Source organism: Desmodus rotundus, chromosome 13 (assembly GCF_022682495.2).
Source record: "Desmodus rotundus isolate HL8 chromosome 13, HLdesRot8A.1, whole genome shotgun sequence".
NCBI classification, from domain to species: Eukaryota; Metazoa; Chordata; class Mammalia; order Chiroptera; family Phyllostomidae; genus Desmodus; species Desmodus rotundus.
In genome coordinates, this window is record NC_071399.1 from 75,194,748 (window position 1) to 75,219,380 (window position 24,633).

The following is a 24,633-nucleotide window of genomic DNA, read 5'->3' on the forward strand; positions in this document are numbered from 1 at the left end:
AATATTTTTATAAAAAGAAGAAATCCATTAGATCACCAATTAGGCTCTATACTTGCCATCAAAAATAGCTGACATTAAATTTTGGTGTATATACCTTTTGGTGATTTTGTATCATTTTTGCATAAATCTTGTTTTGTACTCAAGGCCATTCAGAAACATGATGGTCACTTTAAGTTTCTTTCAAAATTTGAGAACCAGTTTCTATAAAAATTTCAATCAGCATTTTCTGATATTAAATGGGTTGAAAATTAATCTTTGGAAAAATATAGAACTGTGTATAGTTAATATTAAGAATATTTCCCACAATTTCTAAAGATTGTACAATAATTTTGAGTTTTTCAAAGCAAATTTTCATTGTTATACAGGCATATTGGCTTAAATCAAGGTGAGACTGATTTGCGTTTTCTTAGAGGTATAAATAAATGTGACCCTAATTGACAAATTGCCTTTTTTTAAACGTATTTTTCTTAGGTAAATGAGAGTCAGTTAAGATATTCTTATGAAAGTTGCTTTGTCTTCTCATTTTTTAACCTCTTCCCTCCCTCCCTCTGACGAGTCAGCATCTGCTTCCTTACCCCTAACTGCTGCTCTTTATTTTCTGCTTCCGTGACAGCTGGCCGATGGCGGAGTCTCTTCTCTTCACATGTCTCCCTGGCTTTTCCTTATAGTCCTGTTGCAAGACTCAGCCCGTATAGCAATGGCATTAATACTCCCAGCTTCTCTAAAACCTCAAATAAAGCAATACTAACACCTGAAAGAACAGGTAACATTTCAACTTCTTGGCTAGCTGCTTGCTTTGTCATTTAGTTACTAAACACAGCGTAAATATCCAGCTTTCACTGAAAAGCTGGAGGGTGTCGTACCGCAACGGAGGGTTTGTGTTGCACTCTGACTGTGGATGAGAAAGAACCTCTGTGTACTGTAACACCATGAGTCCGCCCCTGCCTGTGTGCAGTAGGTGATCTTCCCGAGTCAGCAGTAGTATATGCATATGGTTAGTGTGTCTCCAGATGCCTCATGTGCCTTTAGAATTAAATGTCGAACATAATTCAAGCACTTTTTATTATGACTCAAGCATATAAGGCTCTTATACCTTATTCTTTTCAATTTTATTTTTCTGCTAGCTTTTTATGCAGCCAGGGCAGCATAGAAAATAGACGTACGTAATAGCTGTTTACGAGGTGAGGGACTCACCATTTCCTTATTTGTTTCCCGCTGGTGTGATTCCATTCCTCCGGTTTCCTCTGGGTCCTTTCCTCCTGGGTTCCCTTGTCTCAAGCCCTTGCTCTTTCACGTTCGTGAGTGACGACCCCACTCCCATGGCTGCTCTGCTCTCAGTTTCCAAGGGTTTGTTCACGCTTTTGTCTGTGTAGGTGTGCCTTTTATATGTGATGTTCTCGATCATTTATAGCACTATTGTTTGCACCTGCTTAAAAAATGGAGCAGAGTAAAATTTCGTTTTAAAATACATACTGATTACTGCCACAGACAAGTATATCTGATTATGAGTTGAAAGTGAACATGAATGTCTATTTTTATACAATACTGTTAGATACATGCTTCTCTAATGGGATGCCAATTTTAGCATTACCGATTTTTTTTCTTATTGTGCTACAAAAACAACATGAGATCAATCTTCTTTACAGTTTTTCAAGTTTAGCACAGAGCGATTTTTTAAATTATAAACAGTGAATTTGAAAAAGCAGGAAACAGATGATTTTATATATGTTATTAACTTGTGATAATATGTGTATTTTTGTCCACCTTAAGAACACAGGACAAAAACTGCCAGTTGTTCACAACCTGAATTACAGAGCGTAAACAGATACCAGTTCTTGCAACTAAGCGGTGAACGTATCTCCTTTGTGTTTTAGGGTACACCTCCAGGGGCTCCCCTCTCAGTCCCCAGTCATCTATCGACAGTGAGCTGAGCACTTCCGAATTGGAGGATGATTCCATCTCCATGGGGTATAAGTTACAGGACCTCACTGACGTGCAGATTATGGCTCGTCTGCAAGAGGAAAGTAGGTTCTTTTTATATTAGAAAACTTCTTAAACTGGAGGCTTCTACTTGAACTGCCTGGGTGTGGGGAGTTTTCAGGTATTTCTCCCCGGGTAATGGGCAAACAATTTCTTTCTCTCATACTGTCCTGCTTTGTAGGTGGAGCAGTTAACACGTCTCACATTCCCATGAGCATCGTAAGTTGTTAGGACACACTCTGATCAAAATGTGTTGCTATAAAGACCATTGCCCATGTAGCCACTGTGGAAACAGTGTGTCGGTTTCTTAGAAGCCAAACATGCAGCTTCTACAAGGCCCAGCAAGTTTCACTCTGGGCACTTATCCCAGAGCAGGGGAAGTCTGTGTCTACACAAAAACCTTTACACGGGTGTGCATAGCAGCTTGGTTTGTAGCAGCCAGAAGTGACAATGAACTCAGATGTCTCTCAGTAGGTGAGTGGTTACTCACACGGTGCTACCTCCATATCGTGGAGTGCTATGCACCGGTGAAAAGGGACGGACTATTGACTCATGCAGCGTCTTGGATGAATCTCCAGGGAATTATGTTCGGTGAAAAAGAGCATCTCAAGAGATTGTATACTCTGTGATTCCATTTATATAACACTTTGGAATGACGGTTTAGAAATGGACAGATTAGTGGTTGCTACAGGGTAGGAATAGGGTGTGGGGTCTCAGCAGGGAGGTGGCTGTGGTTATAAAAGGGCAACACAAGGGATTTCTGTGGGGATTTGGAACTGTTTGCTTAGTATTTTGACACTGAAGGTAGACACTTGATCGTGTGGGTGATAAAATTGCACAAAGGTTAATACTTACACATACATGATAAAACTGGGAACACCCGAGATGGGTTTGTATCACTGCTGGTATTTGGGTTGCCATATTACTCTATAGTTCTGCAGTGTTACCACTGGGGGAAACTGGGCAAAGTGCACCAGGGAACTCTCTATATCATTTCTTGGAACTGCAAGTGGTTCCCTTAATAAAAATTCAATTAAAAAAAGCACTGATAATACTCTTCAGGATAAATAATTACAGAAGAGAAGATCATTGGAAACAAGAAAATTTTCTTCCATTCTGCAGTAAAGTCACAATGACTAATCTGGGAGTGGGCAATTCAAGGATATTAGTGCATAGAAAGGCACAGTGCAACGTGAATCACAGAGCTGGGCTGGGCGGGGCTGGCTTTGGGGTTGTCTTCTCACGCCGGCTGATGTGAGTAGAACCACCCAGGTGTCATTTAATGTAACAATTTCCTGTTTTCAGAGTCTGTCCAGGCCGCCATCAGAAACGTGGTGACGTTATGCAAAATCTAATAAGCTACACTTTAAGGGAAAAAAGTGATTACTTCTTGTCATTATTTAGTAACAGTAAACTAACAGTAACTCTCTAAATCTACGTGGCTAAAAGATTGGATGCCAGTTTTTGGAAGTTAACTAGTCAGGGACAGGCTGCTTTAAAACATTGTGGTGTTGACAACAAGACGAATAACTGGAAACTTACAGTTTGACTCTTTATAGATGGTTGTCGTTTAGGGTGACCCAGAACTATGGCAGTATTGAAGTGTCAGTGTGCTTTGAAAAAGATAGTGTTGGTAACAAAAAGAACAAAAGAGAGGCGACCTTGTTACAAAAGACGTGGGCCGCAGGTTTTGAGCTTCCCTTTGACTTTGAGAGTTGGGGGTGAGGATCAGGAGAAGTTCCTACTTGGGCAGAGATTTGGCAATTTTCATTGTCTAACTCACAGCAAATATTTATAATGATGGTGAGTACTTCCTAAGCAGCATTCCTCAGTATCTGTGCAGAGTTCAGGAGGGATCGTTTGGGGAAATTGATAGACATTGATTGGTGAAAATAGCAGTATTATATTTAATCTTCACTGCGATCGGGGCAGTATTTTGCAAAACAGAATAGTCTAATATTAAACATCTGTTTGGTAAACAATTACATCTGTTTTCTTGGGATGTAATAAACTAAGAACAGGATACTGCATCTGCATTTGAATCATTTGCAACAATTTTTCCACTAACAGTGGAACCTAATATTTGCTAGATTGAAATGTCCCTTACGATACTCTTATTTCTTGTTGCTTTGTAGGTCTCAGGCAAGATTATGCTTCCACTTCAGCATCTGTGTCCAGACATAGTTCCAGTGTGTCGTTAAATTCAGGAAAAAAAGGGACCTGTAGTGACCAAGAATATGATCGATTCAGTCTAGAGGATGAGGAAGAATTCGACCATTTGCCACCACCTCAGCCTCGTCTTCCCAGATGTTCGCCTTTCCAAAGAGGAATTCCGCACTCACAGACTTTCTCCAGCATTCGGGAATGCAGGAGGAGCCCCAGTGCCCAGTGTTTCCCTTCAAATAATTACCAGCAGCAACAGTATTACTCACCTCAAGGCCAAACTCCAGATCAGCAACCAAATAGGACCAGTGGAGGTAGGTTATGCCGCCCTTTTGGTATTTGCTATGCTCAAGAAATGGTTTTAAGGTCAGTGTCAAGAATGGGTAAGTATTTCCCAGATTTATTAAGTACATTCTCAAGAACTTTTCAGTTTGATCTAAATTTAAATCTGTAATCGGCTGACTTCCGATTACGTGTCCCAGGTTTATGGACTTGGAGCTTTGGGATGCCACCGTTCTGTAGCTGGCACAGACTGGGTCATAAATGGGAGCATCCTTATGTTGCTTCCCGTTCAGCTGTGGGATGGGCGGCTTGTGCGAGTTGAGGAGTGTGTAGTGGATGTCCATGGAGCCCGAGGCACCAAGGTGCCTTTCCTCACCCTTCCCACAGCCTTCAGCCCTTACCACCTGTTCCTGGCACAGAGGGACGGTGATTAGCATGGACGATGGTGCTTGGGGAGGGTGCTGCTTGTAACATCCAGGTGTGGCGGAAGTCGGATGTGTCCTTCCCTCTGATGCTGACATCCAGGATGCAGATCTGTGCGGCCGCAGGGCAACTGAGGCTGGTATTTGGCATGTTAGTGGGAAGTCGATCTGCCCCCATGTCAGTATGGTGGGTTGGAACATGGGTCATTCTCCCGTGTACTCTTGCTCTTCCTCTCCATCATTTGTCTTCCTTCTGTACTCCCAGGAGCTGCACTCCTCGGTCCAACAGACGGTAGGGAGAGCAGTCATGTAGTATTCTAAGCCGGGTATGTTTTTGTACTCATGATCCGTCGCATACAAATCCACATAGTATGGAGAGACAAGCCGCACTTATACAGACACAGCTTTCAATCACATAGCCCCATTTCTCGGGCTGGGGACAGGCGAGCTCAAGCAGGTACTTTGTAACATTGCAAAGCCAAATATAAATTCTGTCAGCGATGGTCTCTGACCATGCTTTTCTCTCTGTGTACTTGTACCATAAATGCTAACTGAGAGATACTTTGAGAGTAATGAAAGTTTTAGTCATGATTTCTTCTTGTACCTTTAGATTTTAAATTTAAAAGAAAATAGTGGCAGCTAGAGAATGTCACGGTGCCTGATTCTGTAAGCTCATCGTATCTGGAAGACTGTGTTCCATGCGCTGCAGTGCAGGTCGTCGCCTTATGTCACCACTGAGGGCGGGGGCACCCGAGTTGTTTCTCTAAGGGCTCTTTTGTCAGGTGTCCGAGGACGTCATAGCCTAGCTGTCCAGCAGGTGCTAGCTCTGCATCTTGATTAGCATCGTCAAATGAGATTGTTGTCTTGTCTTAGAAAAGTGGTTTTGACTTACGTTAAACACTGATATGAAACGGATCGATGTCCCTGAACCTGTGCCCTGTCGATTCCTGTTAGGGCAGGGAGCATGCCAAAGTGTCACGTCTCGCTGCAGTCCGCCATGGTTCCCGAAAGGTCCGGGTTCCCTGAAAGCAAATGGAATACAGCAGCATTCTTCCGGGCTAACTGCTGACTCATTCACCCAGTGGTTCCTGAGCACAGGCTCTGAAGTCCAGGGGACCTGAGTTCCAGTCCTGCCTACCGCTCATTGCTTTTACAGGTTTCTCGTGGCTTAAACCATTCATTGAATTTATTGGTTATAAATTATGAACAAAATATCTCTTTCTTAGAAAACTTAGGTATAATTTCATCATACCATCTGCTATATATTCTCCCAGCCTAAGGAAAAAATGAAATGACTGTGACATTGCCAGTAGTAAAGTGCTGAAGAAGGTGAAAAAATGTCTCTCTCCTTCCCCTCTCACCCCAGCCACTGCCTTTAAAAAAACAAAACAAATTTTATTAACGTAGGACTCAGATATCAGACCCTTCATTTGTGGAATATTATTTGAACAAAATTGTGAAATAGAAACAGTAACTTTGAAATTAATCTATCAAATATTTTTCTAACATACCAAATAATATAGGAGAAAACAATGAAGTCATTGATGCATTTTAAAATAATTAAAAATAAACCAGAAATGCATTATTTTTGTTTATTGCTTCTGTAGCTTCTACACTGTCCAGGTTTGAAAGAGACGGCTCTTCGAAGTTGACCACAAACTTGGGCACCCCGACTAGTGTTTTTAGAGTACATACTGATAAACATAAAAGTATCTAGTGGGATGCGTGAAAAAACGTGAGATAGTGTAATTGCTTGTGGTTCTCCAAAGCTCAGCCTAATCTTACAAAATATCGTTTTTTAATATTTAATTTCTTATTTGGGAAAGACTAAACTTAATGTTAAATTTGTTTTAGTTTCCCTCCTTAGGATCAGTATGGGAAAACAGACTGAGACACCCTGGTCTAGGCTGTAAACTCAGTGTAGGCTGGGGACTATAGCCGTCTTAGACCCTGTGCTGACCCCGCATCTTCTGGAGTGCCTGGCGTGCAGTACATGCACAACAAGTACTTGTCCCCTGTTTGTTCATTCATTCCGCATGGGGCAGGGTGTCCAAGTGGAGGCGCCGGCTTGCGCACAGGTACAAGAATGAGGAGTGTTTGGGAACTTTATTTGTGGGCTGAGGGCCGGGTAGCAGGAGATGAAGCTGCAGGAGTCTGTGTGTAGAGCTGATACCTAGGCCGTGCCCAGGAGCCTGGACTTGCAGATGGAGGTGCAGGAAAGTAACTGGAGGGTTTAAGAAGGTGACTGGATGTGCTCCAGGAAGAACGAAACTGGCTGTGGGGAAGATGGGTTGGAGGAGCAGGACAGGGAGCACGGAGGCCAATTAAGAGGATTTTGTGAAAATGTGAGTGATAAGTAATGAGGCCTGAACTAGGTAGTAGTAGTGGGAGACTTATTAAATATTTATGAGGCAGAATTATGAGGACATGGAGTCAAGGGTGAAGAAGGGAAGCAGATCTTAGGAGATTCTCCAGATTTCTGGATTAGGTGACTTTTTCTGGGCAGGGCCTTCTCCACAGATCTAAGTCACGTGGAAGGACCTGGGTGTGAGACAGAAATGAATCCGATTTTGTACTGGAGTGGGTTTGGCTTAGTATTTGATATATACTTTGTTTCCTGAGCTTGAGTGACTTAGGTATTTTAGTGTTTTTTTCTGGCAGGGTGTGCGTTAATTAATAAAGGGAAAACTACTGAACTTGTGGGCCATCCTCTCAGCAACAGGACCTGTGTGTGACTCTCTGCTGCCCCTCAGTGGCAGAAGGTGTACTTAGCAAGGAGAAAGAAATGGACGCTTTCTCTTTTTCAAGCCTCCCAAGGCTTGGTGGCATGCTCCTGATAATGAAAACTTTTCAGAAGTTACGTGGTTGTGTTGATGTGATCAGTGGATTTCTCAAAACATCTCGTTTGAGTTTTAATAATTTTTTCCATTATGATTCTGTTAGGAAAATATCCAGAGTTGGTTTTCACTCTTCTTGGTTTTAACAATGCTAGTGTTTTTTTGTTTTTGTTTTTTTTTTAACTAAATGGCTGTAAGATTATTTTCTAACCTCACTTTGATACAATTTTATTCACTTAATGTATATGAACCAATAGATAATTGATAAGCCCCTAACTCTTTTTCTAGAACTCATGTTTCTTTTAACTGTCTTTGGTGGAGCCTTTCTGGAGATTCGGTGTTTTCTTATACAGAGGGTTAATTCCATTAGCTTGTTAGAATTCATAACATACATGGTAATTTTTGTCATTGAGCAAAATATGACTTATATTTGTATTTACTTTTGAAACCTAGTATTTTAATAGGCACAAAATCTGTGGTTTTAACATTGGAAACATTTTTTCCCTTCCAGACAAGCTCCGAAGAAGCATGCCTAACTTAGCGCGGATGCCGAGCACCGCGGCCGTCAGCGGCAGCGCCGGCTCTCCGGTCACCGTGCGGAACAGCCAGAGCTTCGACTCCAGCTTGCACGGGGCTGGAAATGGGATTTCAAGAATCCAGTCTTGCAGTAAGTGTAACAGTCCCTAATGTTTTTGTAATTTTTAATTAGTTGTAACATGCTTAGGCAAATATTTCTTTTTTTTCTCTGGGAAACACTACAGGACACTACAGGACCCTTGCTCTGTGACTCCCTCCCCCCCACTATTAAAATTGAGTAGTGCTTTTACCAGTGCTTATATTACCAGTTAATAATTAGTAAATTATATGTAATCCTTTATACCCCAGGATGGCAGTAAAAGCACTGAGTGGTCATTAATTTGTCTACTTATTATACAAAATCTGTTTTCTTTATGGATCTGCCTCTTTCTGTCTGTTTGGTGCCTTTACTCTGAAGACAGCACATTTATTCCATCTTATTGTTACTTTGGTGGTGTTTTTCGCCAGTTCACAGCCTTCCCCCCAAATGAAGTTACATTTCAGTGTGCCTAAAGTAGTATGTATCTACTCATTTCAGCTCACCACACAGTCTGTCAGTCACTTTCTGTTTTACCCAGCAGCAAACAGGTAAGTGAGCATTCAGTCTGGTGTTCATGTTTTCACTTTGCATGGGGCAGTGGTGGTTCCAGCCCCCCCATGCTGTCTGTATGGGTGGTTGGGGTTTAGTTTGAGCCTGGCCCCCAGGGAGCATACTCAGTGGTAGTACTGATGTGCCCTGGGAGGCCTGAAATGTGTTCAGCGTGTGCTGGCCGAGAGTCACCAACCAGGTGTCTAAGTCTGCACCCAGGGTGGATTGTCGCCCTTCTCTCTTGTATCCAGTTTTGGGGCTCAAGTGGTATTTTCCCAGTGTATGATGGTCTTTCATTTCTTTGTCTTAATTCCTAAAGACAAAATGACATTTATTTTGCACGAGCTACTGTGCTAACTGGTTTATATTTATTATTTCCTTGAGTTCTGCCAATGATGCTATGAGGTCGTTTCTGTTGTTGTTCCCATTGTGCAGATGAGGAGACTGTATTATATAGATTCAGAACCAGTTCGCACAAGGCCATGAGGGTGAAGGAGCGGACATGGAGACAGTTCCGATTACCCAGGGTTTTGTTGTTTTTGTTTCTGTTTGAATTTTTGCATATTTATTATTTTTTAATATTTTATTGATTATGCTATTATAGTTGTCCCTTTTTCCCTCCTTCACTCCCCTCCATCCTGCACACCCCCTCCCACCCACATTCCCCCCCTTAGTTCATGTCCATGGGTCATACATGTAAATTCTTTGGCTTCTAACATTTCCTATATTCTTGCCCTCCCCCTGTCTATTTTCTACCTGCCATTTATGCTACTTGTTCTCTGTACCTTTTCCCTCCCTCTCCCCCTCCCACTCCCCTGCTGATAACCCTGCATGTGATCTCCATTTCTGTGGTTCTGTTCCTGTTGTAGTTTGCTTGGTTTGCTTTTGTTTTTGTTTTAGGTGTGGTTGTTATTAATTGTGAGTTTGCTGTCATTTTACTGTTCATATTTTTTATCTTCTTTTTCTTAGATAAATCCCTTTAACATTTCATGTAATAAGGGCTTGGTGATGATGAACTCCTTTAACTTGACCTTATCTAGAAGCACTTTATATGCCCTTCCATTCTAAATGAAAGCTTTGCTGGGTAGAGTAATCTTGGATCTAGGTCCTTGCCTTTCAGGACTTGGAATACTTCTTGCCAGCCCCTTCTTGCCTGTAAGGTCTCTTTTGAGAAATCAGCTGACAGTCATATGGGAACGCCTTTGTAGGTAACTATGTCCTTTTCTCTTATTGTTTGTAAGATTCTCTCCTTATCTTTAATCTTGGGTAATGTAATTATGACGTGCCTTGGTGTGTGCTTCCTTGAGTCCAACTTCTTTGGGACTCTCTGAGCTTCCTGGACTTCCTGGAAGTCTATTTCCTTTGCCAGATTGGGGAAGTACTCCTTCATTATTTTTTCAAATAAAATTTCAGTTTCTTGTTCTTCCTCTTCTCCTTCTGGCACCCCTATAATTCGGATGTTGGAACGTTTAAAGATGTCCTGGAGGTTTCTAAGCCTCTCCTCGTTTTTTTTAATTCTTGTTTCTTCATTCTTTTCTGGTTGGATGTTTCTTCCTTCCTTCTGGTACATACTGTTGATTTGAGTCCCTTCCCATCGCTCTTGGTCCCCAGAGTTTATATTTCCAACTATTCTGATACTCTGAATCTTCCTTGTGTCATACTTCACTGTCACTGTTTTTATCTTGCATACTGATTGTCACCTCCCCCTGGGCTCTGGCCATAGTTTATCTGATTTCCTGTCCCCAGTGTCTGGTACTTAATGAGCTCTTAGTAAGCGTTTGAATGAATGAAGACATGACAGCTATAGGGCTTATCTCCAGGCTTGATTTGTTAATATTTGAATTAATGACTTGTGTACTTCATATTTACAGTCTGCAAAAGTAAAGTATATAAATGTAGAATGGGAAAATATGGTTTGAGAGTAACAGATATGGGGATGACTAGGAGTTTTTGTTAACGCCCCCTCAGTGTGGGTCAGTAACATGATTTGAATGCCAGAACATGCATGTAACCTAAAATAGAACACAGCGTGCTGAAGTGCTGGGAAACAATGAGAGCGTGCCAGAGGGATACAGGAAGCAACTCGAAGAAGCCCCCAGTGACGAAATCTGGGACAGTTTGAGCCACAGAATAAATAAGTATTATTAAAGGATTATAACCCATAGACTGAAATAAATAACCATGGGTCTATATTTAATTGAATAAATACATGGAGAATAGGAAAGATTCTTCCTTACATTAGAATTCCAATTGATAAAGGTTAAACAAAAGCAAGAAAGTAGGAAAATCATTGTTTGCAAGCCAAGTATCATAAGGAGAGAAAACAAACCCTGAGAATTGATGTGTAATAGAAGGTCAGTCATAAACTTGGTTCAGATCTTAGGATTCTGCTCTCATTTACTTTTATTTCTAAGCATTTGGAGCAAATACTCCCTCTGTGTCCTAAGTTTACATAAAGAAGATTCCTAGTTCTGGGCCATTTTACTTCTGGGAAGCACAAAGTAGAACAGAGAAAAGTTGGAAAGGCCAGCAGGATGCAGAAGGAATAACACTGGGTTATTAGTGTGCAGCGTTTGAGTTTGGATCTTAATCACGAGTTATTTGTTCTTCTCGATTCTTACTTTCTCACTTGTAGAATTAGGACTATGTCTATTAATTTAACGAGTTTCTCTAGATTTTAATTATTTCACTTGTTTATTATGGTTGGCATAGAATGGTTTCAGGTATATAGCATAGTGATCAGACATTTACATGACTTACCGATTCCCCAGCTAGGTCTGGTTCCCATCTGACACCATGCATGGAGACTACAATATTGTTGACTATATTCCCTGTGCTGTTCTTTATATCCCCACGGCTGTTTTTATAATTGGCAACTGTACTTCTTAATCTCTTCACCTTTTTTTGTGCAGTTTTCCAACTCCCCTCCCATCTGGCAGCCGTCAGTAGTCTCTCTGTGTCCCTGAGTTCGTTTTTTGTTTTGATTGTTCATCTATTTTGTTTTTTAGATTCCAAAAATAAGTGAAATCGTATAGCATTTGTCTTTGTCTCTCTGACTTACTTCTCTTAGCATAATACCTTGTAGGGCCATTCCTGTTGTTGCAAATGGCAAGCTTCATTCTTTTTATGGCTGAGTGATCCTCCATTGTACATATGCACCATGTCTTATTTACCCGTTTGTCTGTTGATGGACATTCCAGTTGCTTCCTTATCTTTGCTATTGTGAATAATGCTTCAAAGAACATAAGAGTGCACACATCTTTTTGAATTAGTGTTTTGGATTATTTTTTATTTTGGATAAATACCCAGAAGTGTAGTCGCTGGGTCATAAGGTGGTTCTTATGACCCACCTTAATTCTAATTTTTTGAGGAAAGTCCAAACTCTTTTCCATGGTGACTATACCAATTCACAGTCCCATCAAGGGTCTGAGGGTTCCCTTGTCTCCTTATCCTCTCCAATACTTGTTGATTGTCATTCTGATAGGTGTGAGGTGGTCTCTTGTTTTAATTTGGTTTTCCCTGATAATTATTGATGCTGAGCACCTTTTTGCATGCCTGTTAGCCATCTGTATGTCCTCTTTAGAGAAATGTCTATTCAGGTCCTTTGCCCATTTTTTAAATCAGATTTTTTGTGTGTGTGTGTTAAGTTACATGAGTTCTTTATATACTTTGGACATTAATCCTTTATCAGATGTATCATTAGTGAATATCTTTTATTTGGTAGGTTTTGTTTCGTTTGTTGATGGTTTCCTTTGAAAAATTCTTTAGTTTGATATAGTCCCAATTGTTTGTTAATTTATTTTTTTTGTTTTCCTTGCCTGAGGAGACACATCCGAAAAGAATATCACTAAGAGTGATGTCACAGAGTTTCCTGCTTGTATTTTCTTCTAGGAGTTTTATAGTTTCAGGTCTTACATTTATGTCTTTAACCCATGTTGAGTTTATTCTTGTGTGTGGTGTAAGAAGTGGTAAGTTTTCTTCTTGTGCATGTGTGTGCTCAGTTTTTCCAACAGCACCGATTGAAGAGACTGTCTTTATTCCCTTGTATAGCACATTCTCGCCTCCTTTGTCAGAGATTAATCGACCACACGGGCATGGATTTATGTCTGGGCTCTCTCTTCTGTTCAGTTGATCTGTGTGTCTGTTTTTATGCCAGGTCCATGGTGTTTTGATTATGATAGCCTTGTATAGTTTAATATCAAGTAGTGTGATTCCTCCAATTTTGTTCTTCTTTCTCAAGATTTCCTCAGTTATTCAAGGTCTTTTGTGGTTCCAAATAAACCCTGGGTTTATTTGTTCTAGTTCTGTGGAAAATGATAGGGATTGCACTGAATCCATAGATTGCTTTAGGTCATAGTACGGACATTATAATGATGGTAATTCTCCCTGTCCATGAACATGGTGTAGCCTCCCATTTATTTGTATCTTTTTCAGTTTCTTTCTTTAGTGTCTTACACTTTTAGAGCACAGCTTCTTATTTTTTAAAAAACTAAGGTGGTTGTCCATTGTATATTGGAGAGTTAATAGGATTAATAGGACTACTTCCTGAATAACTGTTGTAACATCATTTCACATGATACTGATTGGGATTTCATTGAACCTATAGATAAATTTCAGGAGTATTGGTATCTTAATAACCTTATAATTCACTAAAATGGAACACATCATCATTTATTTCAGTCTTTCATGGCTCAGCAAAGTCTTGTGGCTTTCTGTGTAGAGGTTTTATAAATCTATAGTTAAATTTATTCTTAAGTATTTGATTTTTTAAATGTTTTTTTCAAACTTTAGTTTCTATGAGTGTGCTGGTATTTAGAAATACGGTTACTTTTTGTATTTTGATGTTGTATTCAGTGACTTCGCTAACTTCATTTATCCTGATAGTGTTTGAATTTGGAATATACCCAACGTAATAAGTGCATATAAACACCAACACATACTCACAAATGTTCATAAACTCCAAACTAGAAGTAACCCAGCTTTTCCTCCTCATCAGAATGGGTTGTAACATTCATATAATAGAATAGTACATAGCAATACAACAGCATGGGTGAATCTCAAAAACCTGTTCAGTGAAAGGAGCCAGACACGCAAGGGAACATGCCATATAATTTCATTTGTATGAAGTTCAAAATAGGAATGTCCAATCTGTGGTGATGAAAGTGACAATAATTTTGAGTTGGCCAAAAAGTCCATTTAGTTTTTTCTGTAAAAGACGCATTTTTCATCTTCACCAATGACTTTATTGATTTGGATGGTGTGAGTATGTTGGCTGTCTCCTGCTATTTCTTCTAGTGGGTAGAGGCCAGGGGGCTGCCAACCACCTTCCAGTGCATAAGACGGCCCCACAGCACGCAGTTATTTGGCCAGACTGTCAATAGTACCAAGAAACTTCCCAAACCACTTTTGACACGTTTGATCAGTCACAGCACCTTCTCCATGCACTGCACAAATCTTTTTTTGTGTTTCAATTGCATTTTTACCTTTCTTGAAATAATAAAGGATAATATGCCTAAAATGTGTATTTTTTTCCATCTTTTAGTCGAGTAATCGTCTTCCATCTAGTAGTCGAAGGACTACTAGAGCATCACCCGGAAACAAGTAAACGACCTTTTGGCCAACCCCGTAGTTGCCTTTGGGGGGGCTGTTGATCAGGGGGTAGCATGAGAGAGCCTTCAGAGGTGCTGGTCATGTTTGGTACCTTGATATGGGTAGTGGTTACATGAGTGTGTTCAGTTTGAAATTTCATTGTACTTAATGATTATGTACTTTGTGTCTTTTGTTCCATAGGAAATAGGGACAAATTCATGTATTGATTTTTTAAATTAAGGCTATTTTTTGAGCAGTTTTAGGTTTACAGAAAAACTAAACAAAAAGCATAGAGTCCCCATGTATCTTCACATGCCCCCCCGTACCCACCCTGCCAGTTGCCCCTATTGGTAACCTGTCGTATTAGTGCTGTATGTTGGTTACAGTTGAGAAGCTAGTGTATTGACATATTCATGGTTAGAAGCTAATAAACTCAGGAGTTGTGGAATTGGTTGGAAAGGGTCTTTTTTTTTTTAATGTTTTTTAATATATTTATTGATTATGCTATTACAGTTGTCCCATTCCCCCCCCCCCTCCACTCCATCCTGCCCCCCCTCCCTCCCACATTCCCCCCCTATAGTTCATGTCCATAGGTCATACTTATAAGTTCTTCGGCTTCTACATTTCCTACACTATTTTTACCCTCCCCCTGTCTATTTTCCACCTATCATCTATGCTACTTATTCTCTGTACCTTTCCCCCTCTCTCCCACTCCCTTAATGACAACCCTCATGTTCTAGTTGTTTGCCTAGTTTGCTCTCGTTTTTGTTTTATGTGTGGCCGTTAATAACTGTGAGTTTGCTGTCATTTTTACTGTTCCAATTTTTGATCTTCTTTTTCTTAGGTAACTCCCTTTAACATTTCATATAATAAGGGCTTGGTGATGATGAACTTCTTTAACTTGACCTTATCTGAGAAGCATTTTATCTTCCCCTCCATTCTAAGTGATAGCTTTGCTGGATACAGTAATCTTGGATGTAGGTCCTTGCATTTAATCTTGGGTAATGTAATTATGATGTGCCTTGGCGTGTTCCTCCTTGGGTCCAGCTTCTTTGGGACTCTCTGAGCTTCCTGGACTTCCTGGAAGTCTATTTCCTTTGCCAGATTAGGGAAGTTCTCCTTCATTATTTGTTCAAATAAGTTTTCAATTTTTTGTTCTTCCTCTTCTCCTTCTGGCACCCCTATAATTCGGATGTTGGAAAGTTTCAAGGCGTCCGGGAGGTTCCTAAGCCTCTCCTCATTTTTCCAAGTTCTTGTTTCTTCATTCTTTTCTGGTTGGATGTTTGTTTCTTCCTTCTGGTCCACACCATTGATTTGAGTCCCAGTTTCCTTCTCATCACTATTGGTTCCCTGTACATTTTCCTTTGTTTCTCTTAGCATAGGCTTCATTTTTTCATCTGTTTTTCTAACAGATTCAACCAAGTCTGTGAGCATATTGATAACCAGTGCTTTGAACTGTGCATCCGATAGGTTGGCTATCTCTTCCTCGCTTAGTTGTATTTTTTCTGGAGCTTTGAAGTGTTCTGTCATTTGGGCCTTTTTTTTTTTTTTTTTTTGTCTTGGCGTGTCTGTTACTTTAAGGGGCGGAGCCTTAGGTGTTCACCGGGGCGGGGTAACGCTGGTTGCTGTGCTGTGACGCTGTACGTGGGGGAGGGGCCGAGTGGGAGCAATGGCGCCCGCCTCACTCTCCTCCGGATTTGAATCTTTCACTCCGATACCCACAATCAAACTGGGCCACTCTGGTGCTGGTTCCCGAGTAAGTGGGCCTGTGCACACGCTAGGCCCCTGTGGGTCTCTCCAACAACCTCTCCTGTGAGGCTGGGAGTCTCTCCTGCTGCCGCCCCAACCCCCACGGGCGTTTTCAATCAGAGGTTTGAGGCTTTATTTCCCTGAGCTGGAGCCCTGGGTTACGTGGTCTGCTTTGCTCCCCGCCGTTTGTCCGGTTTATCTGTGGGCGAATGTGGGGCCGTGGGGTGCTACCCGCTGCTCTGCCTGCCCCACTCTCCGCCACTGTGAGTCCGGCCCTCTGGGTTTATCTGTGCAAATGTGGGGCCACAGGGTCTGCTAATGCTCAGACTGCCTGCGCCATTTGTCCCACACTCCGCCAGTCTTGGTCCCGCCACAGCCACTTGAGTCCTCTCCACCCCGGTGCCCGTCTCCGCCCCTCCTACCAGTCTGGATGAATGTTTATTTTCTATTTTCTTGGTGTTGGTCCCCCTTGCTGTTCGATTCTCTGTCAGTTCTGGTTGTGCAAGGAGGCGCAGTGTGTCTACCTACGCCGCCATCTTGGTTCTCTGGAAAGGGTCTTAGAGATGATTTGTCAACCAGCAAAAGATTGTGTCCCAAAAACTTGATTGGAACAGAATTATGGCAAAATCTTATATACACCTGATTTTTTATTGAGTTTGACTGCTATCCATGTACATTAGCATTCCTAGGTATAGATTTCACTTAGTGTATAATTTAAGAAAGTGTTTTCAAGAGTGTATAATTTAAGAAAGTATTTAAGAGATTAAACTGTAGAGATTTATTTTTATTGTAAAAATATATTGTATATTTGTACTTAAGTTCAAAATCAGATAAACTGTTTTGGAAAGCAGGGTACGTCCCTGTTAACTGAACGGTGAGCACTAGGCAGCAAGGGCCGGAGTGGTTCGCAAGCAACGGGCAGGGCTGTGTGCACGAGGTCCCGTTAAATATGTGCTCTGGGTTTTCCCTTGGAGAAAGACATCGCAGGGTTCAGTCATTTCTGCCACACAGTGTGTCTCTGAATGTGAAATTATTCGTAATGTCGGGCCCGTGCCTGGGTGAAGCGTTTGAGTCTTACCCAGAGGTTCGTTCATTTTGTTGATTTTGCTCTTGCGATCACGGTAATGACAGGCTAGCACCAGCTGAGTGGTCACTGCGAGCCAGGTGCCATTGTGAGGCCCCGCGTAGATGAAGTCATTTAGTCTTCCCACCGACCCTGTGAGATGGGTAAGCGGCACAAGGAAAGCTCCTTAGGAAGCGTATCTGTAATGCGCTGTACTTTGTACTTACTGATTCACCTCTGTCTTCCTTTCTATAATTGCAGCTCAATGGTCCCTTGTTTGGTGTGTGTGTATGTGTGTGTGTGTGTGTGTGTGTGTGTGTGTGTGTGTGAAATCACCCCCAAAGTAACTATCAAGAAATCCAATGTCTTCTAAGCAAGCAAGGAAGAAATTGACCTGTGAGAATTCAAGTTTGTTTAAGGAAAGGAGGTTGTCTTAGAATATAATATATTATAATAATAAACTATAGTTAGGCACTCAAAATTGTTGCCCATTGACAGAATAGAAGATTCTCTTGTCAAAAATTAGACCTTTTGCTGCAACTGGTGTGGCCAAGTTGGTTGGGTGTTGCTCCATAAAGTGAAAGGTCACGGGTTCAATTCCCAGTCAGGGCACATACCTGGGCTGTGGGTTCATCGCCCAGGTCAGGGCACCTATGAGAGGCAACTGATCAATGTTTCGCTTTCATATCAATGTCTCTCACCATCCCTTCTCCTCTCTCTAAAAATAAATGAACAAATACAAAAATCTTTTTAAAAAGATTAGAATTTTCCAATACTAAATGATGTGTGGCGTATTGGAAAATTCTAATTCTTAACAAGAGAGTCTTCTATTCTCTCAATCGGCAACATTGTAGAATGAAATATAATGATACATAATATATATAAGTAATTTCATTTTATATATACACGTCTTTCAGACAGAATAGGTTTTTGAATGTAACATTTCCTAAGCTGGGTAGCGAGAGATTGTCTCTCAGGTGCACGTCATTTGTCACTTTCTCTTCCAGTCCCGTCACCAGGACAGCTTCAACACAGAATCCACAGTGTGGGACACTTCCCTGTGTCTGTCCGACAGCCTCTTAAAGCCACAGCCTATGTGAGCCCAACCGTTCAAGGCAGCAGTAACCTGCCTTTATCCAACGGCTTACAGTTGTACTCCAACACCGGGATCCCCACGCCGCACAAAGCTGCCACTGCTGGGGTGATGGGCCGCAGTGCGCTTCCAAGGCCTTCACTGGCCATAAATGGGAGTAACCTGCCTCGCAGCAAAATTGCACAGCCTGTTAGAAGGTAAGAAACTTTGTTCCTTGGTCTAGATGGCTTCGTTCGCAGTTTGAAATCAGAAATTGCTCCTGGCTCCATTTTGCCCTCTTCTTGGTCCAGTCCAACCCTAACAGCAGGCCACACTACTCTCTAGGGCTTGACTTGTATCCCTCTTCCTCTGGAAAGTGATGGGGTGCGGGTGTCTCTGTGTGGCCAGGTCCCCGCTCTCTGGTCTCATCCCCACCCTCCCTCATCACTTGACTCCTGATGCCCCTTTTGCATTTGCTTTAATTTACCATGGAAGCTCCACCTCCAGAACTCTTGCATCTTCTTTCCTTTGCATGGCCAGAACCTGCCTCCTTCTGTCCAAAATTGCAGCTCCTGCGAGTTGTGCCTCCTCCTCCTCCATTTTCTCCTTGTGGCAGTTGTCATCATCTGTTGGCTATACATTCTACTTACTCATTATTCCATGTGGCCTGACTCTCGTCACTATGTGCAGCACAGGGTAGGGTTGCAAATGGTTTTTGAATCAGTAATGTTTCTATCAAAATGAGCGAAACCAGGTTAGGCACATGTGCACGTGCATACCTTCCCATCACACTCATGGTTTAGCTAGGTTTTGTTAGCTTATGTAGGTGAGTGGGTTATGGTTCAGTTAACACTATTTTGTGTTTCAAAATTCCAGGTTACTTACTTGCAGGGCACATTTTAGATGAGATCGTGGTCCTGAGGTACTCTTCTTGAACCTAGCTATCCTGGAGTGTTCGTGGATAAAAAAGTGTTCCGTAAACATGGGCTGAGCAGAACTCAGAAGATGGGACGATGGAGGCAGTCAGTTCAGACAGCTCTTGCAGGAAATGAAGATGTGGGGGAAGAGAGGGAGGGCACCATAGTAAACCTTTGAAAGGGATTTGGGAGTAAGTAGTTTTTTTCCTTCATGCATTGGTATGCATATAAATAGTTTTGCTTATTTTCCAATTAGAAGCAATAGGTGCTCAGATCAGAAACAAATCCAGAAACTATTGAAAAACACAAGATAAAGGCTGGCTTGTAATCCCACCCCGCCAGATAGAAACAACTTTGCAGCACGTTTATCCTGTGGGTTCTGGGCTCTCCTCCTCTGGTAAATGCAGAGCTGTGCCACGTTTGTGGCCGAACGGTTATTTGACATAGAGGTAAATAGGACCATCTAATTTGTCCTTGGCTACATGTCCCCAACACCCAGGAAGGTTGTCACTGCCACACGCATGGGAAGATCTATTTTCCCAAAAGTGAGCCAACATTGGGAATTATTCTTAAATATCTTTGCCAAATATAAGGTTTAAATTTTTTTCATGTTAATTTGCTGGTTGTACTCAAAGAAGTAACCATTTGTTTGGGGGCCATTTTTTTTGTTATTGAATTTATCTTTTTCTGATTAAAGAGTATTTTTTTATACATTAAGGGTGTTGATCACTTTTTACTTATGCCTATACAGTGTGCGTGGCACTGTGCCAAGAGCTGGGTCTCTGGCACAGGGGCGTGCTGCAAAGCTCCAGAGTGTGAAGCACAAGGGGCACTAGGGAGCACGCCCACTGGTCGTCACTGCTGGTGAGGGGAACAGAGGGGAGCGAGTGATGTGACTCCCAGGGTGATTGTCAGCCTGTTCCCTCCTTTCTCACCCTTACAGTTTCCTTCAGCCTCCAAAGCCTCTGTCGTCACTCAGCACTCTGAGGGATGGAAACTGGAGAGATGGTTGCTACTGATGCAGTTCATGTACCCTTGGAGAATGGGGAAGAAGTGGAAATGAGGGTTGTATGTATTACCTAGCTGGCTGGGTAACAGTGGATGTCGGGATATTCTTTCCCCTTTGCATCTTAACATACTTACCGCATTGATTTTCAACGGACCAATCAGCAGAGACTAATTATTGCACTTGAGTATTCGCCTGAGATACTGCAGCACTCTCAGATCCACGCTTGCAGCGGGCGACACTGAGACCTAGGAGTTTCTGTAGAACTGCTACGTACCCGAACACTTGGAGAGAAGCGAGATGTATCAGTAATACTTTCTTTGCCATATGAGGTTTTTAAAGTAACTTGTTCACTTTACTTACGTGTTCTAAACATCCTCCCATCACGTGTTCTGTATTTTAATACCTTGCATATTTACAAATATGTTTTATCAATGTATGCTTGGAAATTTACTTTTTTATAGTTTACAGGAATTTTATTTTTTGTGCCTATTTCTTTTTACACCTCTGTGAACCACTATGAAACAACTTAAATTTTGTGCCATAAAAATATTTTTGTGGTAAGGTACTATTTTTTTAGCTCTAGGGGTAATATCAGCGAAAATCCACCATCCAATTTGAGAGACATAACTTTATGTTGAATGAGCACAGCGTAACCAGAGGCATTGCAAGGAGACAGCCAGACAGCGAGTTAAATGGTCTTGTCTTTTCCATTGTTAATTTATTGCCATACATGGGTTTCATATTTATAAAGGCATCACAGACTCATTGCACTTAATATCTGCAATGTTTGCTACTGTACCACAACTGATTTTCAATACTTTATTACAGAGGATGAAACTGTAATGTTTTATTAATGATGCTTCTGGAAATGAAGGCATTTTCAAGCAAATAAATCTTTTTGATAGACCTTTTACAAAACCCATTTGCACTAATGAATGCTTTTCTTATGGTATATGACTTAATATTTGTTACTGTGTACATGCTGTTTTGGAATGTTCAGAAATAAAGACTATTTCAGCAATATCAGGTCACGCATGAATGTGCAGCATAAACACACGTTTCCCGACAGTCGTGGAAGTGGTGGTGGTTGCTACGTTCTCATCAGGGTGTTTATATCTAAAGCAGGTGGATGGAATACCCACATTTGTCAAAACTGTTTCTCGAAAATACTTGTGAGGTTCGGTTTTAGTCCCGGTTGCAAGGGCTGCTAGAACTCAAGTGGCTTGTGGGCCAGAAACACTTACCAATGAGTGCTGTCAAAGAAGCTTTCTGCATGTTGTAGGGGTTTAACTTGAAATACTCCCTCGGTGTCAATACAATAGCAGACTATTATCTTTATTCCACATTCTATTTGAGGTTGGTTGGAAACCTTTTCACCTGAAGGTACAGTTATGGAAAGGTTTTAATGTTAAGCTTAAGAAAAGAGTCTACCAAAGGTCATTGGAGATTTCTATTTTAAAAGTGTGCCTTTATATAGAATTCTATCTAAAAGGAAAAGACTGGCTTTAAAGTACATTTCATTGTACTTTAAATGAAGTGGGAGCTGGAGGAGGAGAGATATCGAAGGGGAAGTAGTGCTCAAGAAGCACTTCTGTAGGGACAAGACTGTGCTAGATATTTTGTGTACAGTTGTCTGGCTCTAACACCCATCTGTTGTTATCACCAGTTTAAAAATAAAGACCCCGAGCCCAAGAGATGAGTCACCCTGTGCACACGTTTAGCTAGTAGTCAGTGAAGCCGACTGCTGAACCCAGGTTTACCTGATCTCAAGGTCTCTTTCCCCCGCTCTAGGGCTCTCTTCCCAGGAACACATGGAGGTGAGTTAGTACATTTTTAAAAGTGAGTTTATATTCTGCTAGGAAATTAAAGGAATCAGTTCATTTTTTAATTAAATGTTTAATTTATATTAAAAAAAACCCCGTTCAGCCCTTGGAATAAACAAAACCCCCCACATTTTAGACAGCCTGACTGGGGGACAGACAGTAAAACCATAGACAAGTGAGTGACTCACAGCCTGTTAGGGCCTCAGAGCCAGGGGAGGAAAAGGAGGTAAAGTAGGAGTAGGGAGAAAGGAGTGGGGGATCACACCTGCTCGCAGGGCCGGGTGGGCGGAGCTCAGGAAGGAGTTGACACTCGGACAAAGACTTGGAGCCAAAGAGAGGGCGTTAGGCTGGGAGCTCTGCCTCGGCCTCTTTTCCCTGGCGTTCTAGAGAACACAAATGGTGTAGTATCTTCACAGTTCTCCCTGGGACGGCGGTCAGCGGTCATGCTAGATGCACAGCAGAGACCTTAATGCGTGGATGCCCCAGGGCAGCGGTTCTCAGAGTGCTGTCCCACCTCAGCTGCATCAGCATCTCCAGGGAACTTAATAGAAATGCAGATTCTCAAGTCCTCCCCAGACTTACTAAACCAGCCCTCCAGTGATTTGCAGAGCCCGCTTTGAGAAAGTTGCTGTAAAGGAGGCAAAGGCTTAGCGCACAGCATGCTGGATGTGTCCGAAGAAGAGCAAAGAGACCAGCGTGGCTGCGAGCAGAGGGAGCCAGAAAGTAGAAGACGTGGGGTCAGACAGGGGCAAGATCATACAGGGCATTGTGGGTCACCGTAAGAACGATCTTACTCTGGACTGGGAGCTGTTCATGGTTTTAAACAGCAGAGTTCTTTGTTGGACTTATTTTTAACAGTATCACCCTGGAACTTGGTGAGAAGGGACGATGAGATGGCAAATGTAGAGATTAAACTAGGCGAAAGGTGAATTGGAACAGAAGGACAGCAATGGAGAATGAAACATGGTCAGCTTCAGGATATGGTCTAAAAGGAGAGCCATCAGATTTCTTTATGGATTCAAAAATCAAAAGGAAATTTCCAAACGTTTTGGGCTGGCAGAAGGATGGAGTTTCTCCAACAGAGGTGAGCAAGGCTGTGTGGAGTAGGTTGGAAAGCTCTTACTCTGGCTGACATCACCAAGGCGAGTTTAGGTGGATCAAAGAGGGCTGAGAGCTGCGACCTGGGGCACTTATGCTGTCTCTCTTACGTTAGTTAGTTCCTCATACTGGGTAAGAAACTGGGACTCACACAGGAGAGATCTGAACAGCTTCTCAGACATGGAAAGGAGTGGCGGTGCTGGGTTGACAGGACAACCTGGTGTGGCTCACATTTGTATTAGCTATTGCTGGCTAACAGCCCCCCAAAATTCGGTGGTTTCACATGATACAATCTCACAGTTTCATGGGTCTGGAATTTGGCCACAGCCTAGCCGGGTCCCCTGCTCAGAGTCTCTCAAAAGCTACAGTGGGCGTGTTGGCCAGGACTGCAGAGACTTGCCTGGGGAAGATTGTTTCCAAGCTCACCTGCGTGCGTATTGGCAGGATTGATTTCCTCGGGTGCCACTGACCAGAAGCTGCCCGCAGTTTCTTGCCCCTGGACCTCTCCTGGGGCACTTGCCACATAATGACTAGTTTCATCAGAATGAGCAAATGAGAAGAGTAATTGCCAGCAAGATGGAAATCAGGCAGGCAACATTTTAATTTGACATCTGTACATACTCACTACCAAAGGTCTAGTTTCCACCTATCACCATACAGTTAACCCGTTATCCGCTTTGCTCTCCCCCGACCCCCATTCTCTGGAAAACGCAGATCTGTTAACCTGCCTCTGTGAGTCTAGTTATTTCTCATTTGTTTTTGTATCACACATACGAGTGGAATCATACAGTGTTTGTCTTTTCCTGTTATCCCCATTTTAAAGAGGAGGAAACTCACGTACAGAGAGGTTAAACAATATGCCCAAGGTCACAGAGCATTAAGTGCCGGAGTCTAGATCTGAACTCAGGCTTTTAACCAAAACGCAGTAACTTCAACAAGTGTGAATTTAAAATACACTGTATATGGATAATGGGTTAAAGAAAGTCAAGGATGGAAGCAAGCACAAGGTGGGGTTTCCTTGTAGAGGGAGAAACATTATACGCAAAGAACAGAAGTTAAATTGCTTGGTGAATTCGGGATTGTCTCATCTGCCTGCATTGCAGGATGCAAGGGAGTGCTGTAAGAAAGTGAGCTGAAGGAGCCCTGGCTGGTGTGGTTTGAGTGCCGGCCTGCAAACCAAAGGATCACTGGTTTGATTCCCAGTCAGGGCACATGCCTGGGCTGTGGGCCAAGTCCTCAGAAGGGGGCATGTCAGATGCAGCCACATGTTGATGTTTCTCTCCCTCCTTTCCCCTCTCTAAAAATAAATAAAATTCTTAAAAAAAGTAAACTGAAGGAATGGGAAGGGTCTAATTTTTAAAAGGTCTTGTAGCCCATGCAAAGTAAGAACGGGGAGCTAGATCTCCGGGGGAAGACTTGAAGGCAAGATCGCCATGTTTTTGATGGACAAAGACTTGAATGGAG

At 42.1% G+C, this 24,633-nt stretch overlaps 1 protein-coding gene across 3 annotated transcripts in view; it reads left to right on the plus strand.

The window, feature by feature from the left end:
* The window catches only part of SLAIN1 (SLAIN motif family member 1), a 58,374-nt gene extending 37,105 nt beyond the window's left edge, over positions 1-21,269 (plus strand). For 2 of the 3 annotated variants that reach the window (XM_045201616.2, XM_071220160.1), the window contains exons 3-7: positions 1,875-2,024; positions 4,116-4,457; positions 8,196-8,351; positions 18,258-18,540; positions 20,183-21,269. In XM_045201616.2, the coding sequence (XP_045057551.2) occupies positions 1,875-2,024; positions 4,116-4,457; positions 8,196-8,351; positions 18,258-18,540; positions 20,183-20,258 (1,007 nt within the window). In that variant the 3' untranslated portion in view covers positions 20,259-21,269. Of the gene's footprint in view, positions 1-613; positions 764-1,874; positions 2,025-4,115; positions 4,458-8,195; positions 8,352-18,257; positions 18,541-20,182 lie in introns of all 3 variants that reach the window. The other variant, XM_045201611.2, reaches the window with a different exon arrangement.
* Positions 21,270-24,633: the final 3,364 nt, after the last annotated feature.